This window comes from Merops nubicus, unplaced genomic scaffold, assembly GCF_000691845.1.
Source record: "Merops nubicus isolate BGI_N331 unplaced genomic scaffold, ASM69184v1 scaffold50765, whole genome shotgun sequence".
Taxonomy (NCBI): Eukaryota; Metazoa; Chordata; class Aves; order Coraciiformes; family Meropidae; genus Merops; species Merops nubicus.
Genome location: NW_008612622.1, coordinates 24141 through 33082, shown reverse-complemented (window position 1 = coordinate 33082; position 8942 = coordinate 24141). Strand labels below are relative to the sequence as shown.

Genomic DNA, 8942 nt, shown 5'->3' with positions numbered 1-8942 from the left:
AAACCTGTCTTTTATTTCAGGGACGTCACTATTGAAACAGCTACTTTTGAGCTCCAGCCAAGACTTCTGCCTGCTAATTTCTGTTTGCACGAATTCGTTTGAGAAATTAAGCAAGTTTGAACAGCCTATTACTTCTGACAGGTTTCAGAGGACTTCATGCTGTGCGAGTTCTACATGGTCGCAGCTGACAGCTTGCTGAGGAGATGAGGTCTCAATCTAAAACTGCCTGGGGCTTTGCAGCAACTTCTTGGATAGAGATAACTTTCGACTGAACTCAAGCCATCTGCGTGTTATGCAAGGGATCCAATCATAACTTGCTATGGAGGACGATTTCTAAAATGAATACCTACCTTGCTGATAAAACAAATTCATCAATACCTGGATATTTGAAAGTGTCTGCACTAAATAATGGCAATCTTTCTGCAAACAACTCCAATGAGACAGCAAGCAATTTGGATTCACCTGCCTTGGATATCAGTAGGGCAATAATTGTGGGGCTTATCCTAGGTGCCTTTATACTCTTTGCTATTATAGGTAATATCTTGGTAATTCTGTCTGTTGCTTGCAATAGACATTTGAGAATTCCTACAAACTATTTCATAATTAACCTCGCAATAGCAGATTTGTTGCTGAGTTTTACTGTCCTTCCGTTCTCTGCTACACTGGAAATCCTTGGCTACTGGGTTTTGGGGAGGATATTTTGTGATATCTGGGCAGCAGTTGATGTGCTGTGCTGTACAGCTTCTATTTTAAGTCTGTGTGCAATTTCTATAGACAGATATATAGGAGTACGCTATTCTCTCCAGTATCCAACTTTGGTAACAAGAAGAAGGGCAATTTTAGCTCTTCTAGGTGTCTGGGTCCTTTCCATGGTGATTTCTATTGGGCCTCTTCTGGGCTGGAAAGAGCCAGCACCCAAGGACGACAAGGAGTGCCGTATCACTGAAGAACCATTCTATGCATTGTTTTCTTCCTTGGGCTCATTTTACATTCCTTTAATTGTCATCCTCGTGATGTACTGTCGGGTCTACATAGTGGCAAAAAGGACTACTAAAAACCTGGAAGCTGGGGTTATGAAAGAAATGTCCAACTCTAAGGAGCTGACTTTACGGATTCATTACAGGAACATTCATGAAGACACATTAAACACGACCAAATCCAAGGGTCACAATCACAGGAACTCTTTAGCTTTCAAACTTTTTAAATTCTCTAGGGAAAAGAAGGCAGCCAAGACGTTGGGAATTGTGGTTGGCATGTTTATCTTGTGCTGGCTACCTTTCTTCATTGTTCTGCCACTAGGTAAGTTGGTAATCACGGGTTTGTGAGGGGAAGGGGAGGAAGAGGGTTAGTTGTTTTCTACAAAAGTATCATAGAAAATAGCAGATAAATGATAAGTAGATACCATCGTGAGAACTGCAGTAAACAGATGAAAGGAAGTGAAAGTAATTTCCTTCTGATGCTGGCTTTTACAAAGTCATGCTGAAACTTTATAAAGTGTGCAGCCGGCAGAAAGTCTGCTCATCTGGTAGTCCTTCTCAGTGATGGGGCAGATGTCAAATCAGGAGACAGCATCTTCAGAATTTATATATCAAATCCCCCTTAATGGCCTTCATTTAAATTGAATGAGGTTTCAGAAACTTTTTTATAGGATGATGTAAAAATTCCTAGATAAGAACACAGAAAGAGCTTCAGCACTGAAATGTTCCTGTTTCAGTTTACAGTTGGATGTTCGGACCAAAATACAGTAGGTCTTCTGGCATTATTAGGCATCTTAAATGGAAATGAACCTGCTCTAATGATGGTTGCAAAGCTCTCTCAAGCTTTGGGCAGTTGAAAAAGTTCTGGTTCTCAGTTCAAATGTCCCTGATCAAATCCCAAAAGCAAACACACGAAGCCCACTGATCCCCACAGAAAGTTTCTCATTGGTTTTAATAGGTCTTAGTTCAAGCATTTCAAGAGATTGACATGTGAGCTTTTGGCAACCACATTGCTCTCATTCAACTTGAAAATATTATTCAAAGCATTTGATGTGGATCTTTGTTTGCTTTTTTGATTTGCTCTGTGTTCCCAAGTCCTTGTGAAATTTGCTTGTATTGTCTTTAATACTTGTACTACCTCTGAAGAGGAGTATCTAAGCACACTGAATTACCAAGCTCTCAGAAATATCTGTCCAGAATTCTTTTCTCTGAGACACAGAAAATCTGGCAGCCTAAACGTGGAAAGAGATGGAGGAAGAAAAGGGAGAAAAAAATGCATTATTAATGTTCTGTATTCATGTTTACTTAGTTGCCCTTTTAAAACATTTTTAATGAAGTGGTAAGCAAATGTTTTTAGAAGGTGTTGTAGAAAACTAACCTGAGATCAGCAACCTGGTCCTGGCAAAATGTTATGAAATTATCATTTCAGTGACTGTGTAATATCATTTCAACTAGAATCTTAACTGCAAGACGACTACACAAGCTATTTCAGGGCAACTCTAAACTCTAGCTTATTGTATCACAAACTTAAAAATCTTTATGATTCAAGACCTGAATAAAGCTAAAGTTAAGGATGTGAAAAATACCAAATAGAAGGAAAAAAGTGAGTGGAATTCTCTTCGGCTACTGAAGTTTAAGTCCTTGTGCTGGCTCTTAAAGAAAGTTTATAACATAGCAAGTTTCCCACTATGGCAAAAATTTGTAACTGTGGACAGAACTATATTTTCACCATATGGTACCAGTAGTAGTACTAGACATGTAGCTAGTAGGTCATGACCCCCTGATAAAGTAGACTCCCTCCTTGATTTTGAATTATTGAAGGCAGTTTGAGGGGGAAAAAAGCAAATGTAAATGCAGTAGAGCACATCCTTAGCTAGCAGAAGCCAGTATATCTGGCTATAGATGCAGACCAGCCCCTTAAAAACATTATGGTCACAGGGCAGACGCAATGTGCGAAACGATTAGGTTTCTTAAGAGTGTCAGTTTTCCCTTTGACAAACTATTTCAAGACTCCTGGAGTTTCCTGGGAGGTTTAATGAGCCATTGCTTAAGACACGTGAGTGGAGAATTTATTGCTTATCACAATAGGATTTTATCTCTCATATAAATTGTGTCCAAGGCATCACTGAAGTGACAGGCTGAGAGCTTCCACCACAGCACGCTTGTGTGCTGGGAGGGGTGCTGGGTGGGCTGAAGGGCTAAACCGACTGCTATGGGCTCTGACCTGACACAGACTGAGAGCCTGTAACCCCCAACATGCTCACTTCAGCACTGCAAGCCCTTGGTGCCTCTCAGAGCTGCGGTTCAGAAAGAGTTACCATTTGCATCAGTTAGAAGAGTGAAAAAATCAGCATCTTGGCACTGCAATATAGACTGCTGGCTCTCCTGTCCTCTGTCGAGAAATCCTTTTGGGAGACCAAGTCATAAATAACAGCCTTTAGTCTAAGAAAGGGGGAAAAAAAGGTATACATAAACCCCACTATACTACCCAAATGCATTTAAACAGTAGGTACTTTCCCCTTGATTTTGCTGACTATGAATAGGGCTCAGTCTGTTTCTAGTCCCTGATCTCTTTTTTTAATTTATTTGCCACACTCCAGAACCTTTTACTTTTCATCTCTGTGTATCAGTGCAAAGTTGATTAATGATGTTAGGCATGACTAAAGCATTGCTCACTGAAACGGGTGTGGAAAAGACATTTTCCTGAATGCATAACACAGCCATCCTTAACTGGAGAAGACGGTAGGCAGTGGAGAAAGACTTCTTAAGGAGCTTGCTGTGTGCTGCACCTTTCATACCAGAAGCCTTCTGCTTTGTGTCTTGAAGTCACAAAATGAAATTAAATGCTATTAAGAACCCTCACAAAAAGCACAAAATGGGTATGAAATCAATTTCAGAGATAGGCAAACTGCAGAATCCAAAAGGTAATGGTTTACAAAACTCTCCCTCGATGCCTTGGGGCTGCTTTAACCGCAATCCACTTGCTCATCAGTGCAGGACTGCAAACCGCAATACCTTTCCTGCTACTGAGTCCAGACTAGACGCTTCCCTTCACTATACTGGAAAGACAGGCTTCTTCCTTTTTCACACCTTATGTTTGCACCCTTAACCCAAATCATACCGCCACATCCACATCTTTACTACTTTCTTTTTTTGGTCCCTGTTTCACTCATTAATGCCATGACTCTGCAGAATGGCATTAGCAGAGCAGCTCTGCATTTCTGAGGATCCAGCCATAAAACATCTGACAAGTCAGTAAAAGTTATTTCTGCAACACCTCAAAACTACTGAACAAATCTGCTAATATCTGCATACAAGGAGGAGCTTACTTCACACTAAAAGTGTTCTTAGCTCTTCTGCTGGTTTCCCAAACAAAATTACAATTCTTCCACTCTGGCATTTTGATATATTCCACAGCTACCCATTTTGATATCTCAGACAAAGGATTATGACATCAGGTGGCTGATATGTACTGGGAACTGATGTAGTGCTGAAAGCAGGGATATTGCTTGAATAAATATTTCCATTACAAAGGAAAAGAAATAATATTAACACTTAGTGTTTTTCAAGTAAGAATCAAAAGGCTTTGCAGGGAAAGCTCTCTGACGGAGCCCTGTACACAGCTACAGAGAGGGATTACAGCACTGACACTATGATGTACTGAGCAGGATCAATCCTTTTTGCAGGACTGAACCATGCTGCCTTTAGTGTTAAGCACCTGATGATGAAGCAAAACTGGTATCAAAGTGAGAAATCTGTTCTTATACCAGTAGCTACCAGATACTCTTTCCAGATAGCAACAGAGCTATAGAATATCATTGTGCTGCACATTCATAAACGCTCCATGGCTTTGTAATCAGTTGTGTTGCCACCCAAAACTATTTATAGTATGGCATAAAAAAAAAATTAAGACATACGTGTCTTTGAGACAACTTCTTGTGCCACAAATTCAGTGAGTCAGCTTTGAACAGTAAACATCTTGTTTCTTTTCTTCTCCCTCAAGAAAATCCTTTCTTAGGCACCAGGACTATATTAAATATGTGTTGCTGAAAAATGCTGAGTTTTAATAGATTATTTTTATCTAAAGACCAGAGCCCTGAAGAAATAAGGTTAACATTCATTAGCACTCCCTCCTTTAAACAAAGGAATATCCAATTTTATGCCAATATCTTAATTTTTTAAATTAATCTAGAATGAACGATCATTATGTTTCCACATGACTACCAGGTCAAAGTTTAGTCTCATTTCTGTTAGTTGAGATATCAGAGTGTGTTTGCCAGTCTTCTCCCAGACACACATCCCCACACCCCCTACAGAGGGAAAGCTCACCACCTCCAGTACTTTAACTTAAGCTTATTAACTTCTACAGCCTATTGCCGAACTCCAGTGGAGATTATTCACGTGCCAGTTCAGGGCCTAACTCCCCCTCCTCTCACAAATCCTGTGATCATATCCACTGAAGCCAGAAGAAAAATTCTTGCAGCTTGACTGGCAGTGGGATAAGGTCCCAAGAGCCTCAAAATGAAGATACAACTGTTTTGACTATCCTTAGATATTAAGGTTTGAAACCTCTCTATAAAATAATAAAAAAAAAAAAATAAAAAGATTCTGCATACTACAGGTCAGCCAGCACAAAATTATTCTTAAAATAAAATGTTATTCAGGTACAGTATGTAGATTTATGTTACATCAGGCCAACCTCTGAATATCTGCACCAAGAATACCAAATTAGGCCACTTAGTTTCCCATGGGAAACACTTCAAGGCGCTAGGTCCAGTGCTGTCAATGTTACTGGCTATTGTGCTTTCTGCAAAGCTTTAGGCTTCGTTTGTCTTTCATCTCATTTTGCTCTTCCTTCCTCTTCCCCTCTCTAACTAGCCTAGCTCTCTAGATCTGATGCTTTTGAGTTAATAGTTAACGATATATGTGGCAATCTGACCCTCTGCCCACTTGCAGGTCAATCTTTGGTACAATGTTCAATTGCACAGGCAATAGCAGGAACCTGCTCCTCCTATTTTCTAGCTAATTCCTGTAAAAGTAAATATCACGGGGGCATTTCTTGACAGTACAGCATGTTTTGTCACATGTGGAGGACCAGATTATTTCAAGATTATTCACTTTACTAATAAAATAGCCTCCTTTAAGCCCGGGTTTAAGCCATTTGATTTGCAAAGGATGCCAATTATCAGTTACTTACAGACTTCTGTTTTTTAGAATGAAGTTGTTTGTTGTTAAAGCTGATGAAATCACACAGGTTCTAGGATAATTCCTACGTAGGCTTTTGACTTTTAAGTCAGAGAAATAAAGGGAAATCCTAAAATGTACACTCTGGCCAAACCAAACACACGAAGCAATACAGAAAAAAAGAAAAGTCTATCAACTCACGTTGACTCTTCAGCCTCAGTGATGACAGCAACTCCTATCTCAAGTGATCAGAAAATTCTGAGGAAAAAAAGAATTTAAGACCGAGCCACAGAGCAGCAATAGGAAATCTCACAGGACTGAATACTGAAATAAAAGACAGGAGAGAAGTGGTAATTTTAGGTGAAATACTGCTTTCAGCATCCAACATCCAGCAAGGCAGTGGGCACAAGCTCCTTATACCAACGGTATTTTCAAATACATGTGCTATTGCTCATGTTGGTAGTCATGATGAAAACACTGAGTAAAGCTAAACATGCATATACATGTGCACATATATAAATACTTATAAATCATTGAGGCCATACCTCAGGATCTCAGTTGCATGTTCTTTAGTGTACATGAGCAATACAGACATGAACAAGAAGTGATGAAACTTTTAGTATCTTCACTGAAGTCCTCCTCCACAACCCATTGCAAGATTTTGAGCTTTTTTGATAGGCTTTCAAGTGATACGTAGAAACTGAAAAGCAGTAACTGTCAGTCTCTGAGTAACAAGAGAAAAAAATATAATGGAAGTTCATATAATATCTTTGTAGCTCTGTTATTCAATTCCATGATAGAGTCCTATTATTTACCAATGATGTCCAAGACAAATTGCCTCAGTTCTAAGTCAGAAGCAAGAAGGGGATGATAAAACACCAAAACATGCCCAGAAATTGAAGATATTTAAGTATAACAAATGAAATGTCAGCAGACGTAGGTTAACTTTTCTAGCCCCCCTTAATCAGCTAATCCTTTGCAAAACAAGCATAAGCTGGCCCCTTATTCTTTCTAGTTAGCAAGCTGCAAAAGTCTGTAACTCTTTTCAAACAAAATAATAACAATAATTTCATGTTTCCATCCCTACTTACTGTGAGTTTTAGAGTACCAAACGAGATTCTTATTAAAATCAATCTTGATTTTCTCATATTTATGTCAGGGTAACACAATTTAGAGACAAGTCAATGCTCTCCATGGCATAAGCCATCATAGCTATTCTGGACTGAGAGATAGACTAGTATATGCAAGGATATAAGGGGTTCATGTCAAAAATGTAAGTGCTTGATGGAATTTTTCCATATCTCATGTGTCTTCCATATCTTGTATCTCTATATTTTGTTATTCAAGATATACTCAGAATTTTTGCTAATACGATAATTATGGGTGAGGCATGGAAAACCTTGATCCAGTTGCTTTTTTTTTTTTTTTTTGGTTCTTTTTTAAACTACAGCTTTCCTCTTTATTTTTCTTTCTGGGCTTGGCAAATAAAGCTGCTATTAGTCTTTTCTATTGCTCTTCTAGATACCAACTTGCAAATGGTCTGCTGTAACATAAGTTTTTAAAAATAATTTTTAACTCTCACTGTTTCAAGCATCAAGACTATCTTTTGTATGACACTGTAGGAAGGACAGTCAGTGACTGCAGACCAAAGCAGGATCTCTGGAATTGATAAATTATCTCTTAAATTCTGCCTGTCAATCAGAGACAATACCAGGAGTCCCAACATTAGTAGCTCCATGGTTAAATATGTAGGCACTATCACTTTAGCAATGCAAATATAGCTAGTCTGCTTTGCAATTGCTTATAATGTAAGGTGTAGGAACTCTGGGGTTTAGTAAAAATATCTCATCCCTATCTGTACTACAACTTCGGTTAGCAAAGCTAAAGGAAGTAAAGTCCTGGTTTTACTTTGGCCATTCTAGGTACGTGTCTATTTTGGGGGCTTTAAAAAGTATCTCATATTTGAGCCATTGTGAATGAAGTTCATGCAGGTCTCATAGAAGTGATTAATTCACCCAAGATATAAGGCACTCTTTATCTGAGGTAGATAGTGTAGATGGTAAGAAATTCTGAATTTTAACTCGGATAAGAAAAGAGAAAAAATCACCTTTCTCAGCATATGAGAAAGCAAGGAGAGCATTTTCCTTAGGATTTGCTCTTGCTCATTAAGACATCCATAGGGGGATGTACTCTCTGTGATCAGATTCTGCATTTCTGTATGTCACTGCTTTCATCTGACTGCTTAAGAACTTGTCTATGCAAGATCAGGCCTTAGACTGGTAAGAGTCACTGAGTTTAGTCAATACCAAGTAAGCTACTTGTTTTCAGACATTCCCTGTTTGAATTGTACAGAGGAATGACTATAAAGCACTTTTACCTTGTCAGGACATTTAGGGGAGATTTCTCATGTGGCTCCCTTGACTCAACTGGAAAACAAGGAAATTAAAGACTCAAGGGCTGAGGACTGGTTGAATGACACCTTCACCACCCCTTGTGCGTGTTTGCTCACTCAGCCAGTGCCCAGAAGGTTCCAACAAAGAGAATCCCACAACTGGTACAGGTAGTCCGTTCCAGGACATAAATTTCTCACAGCCAGGACACTTTTCTTAATAGCTGGCCTAGATCCTTGGACATACATGTAATGCACCTATAAATACAATGAAGAATGAGAATTGCTGTACTTGCAACAGCATCATATTTGTATTTCTATTTTTCCAAGATCTTCTGCAATATTGCAATTGCCTAGTCATTCCGTATTTGATATTTCTCTCCTCAACAGCA

At 39.0% G+C, this 8942-nt stretch overlaps 1 protein-coding gene across 1 annotated transcript in view; it reads left to right on the top strand.

The window, feature by feature from the left end:
- The first annotated feature begins 338 nt into the window (after positions 1–338).
- The window catches only part of ADRA1B (adrenoceptor alpha 1B), an 18348-nt gene continuing 9744 nt past the window's right edge, over positions 339–8942 (top strand). The window contains exon 1 of the mRNA XM_008941580.1: positions 339–1299. Within this exon, the coding sequence (XP_008939828.1) occupies positions 339–1299 (961 nt within the window). The remainder of the gene's footprint in view (positions 1300–8942) is intronic.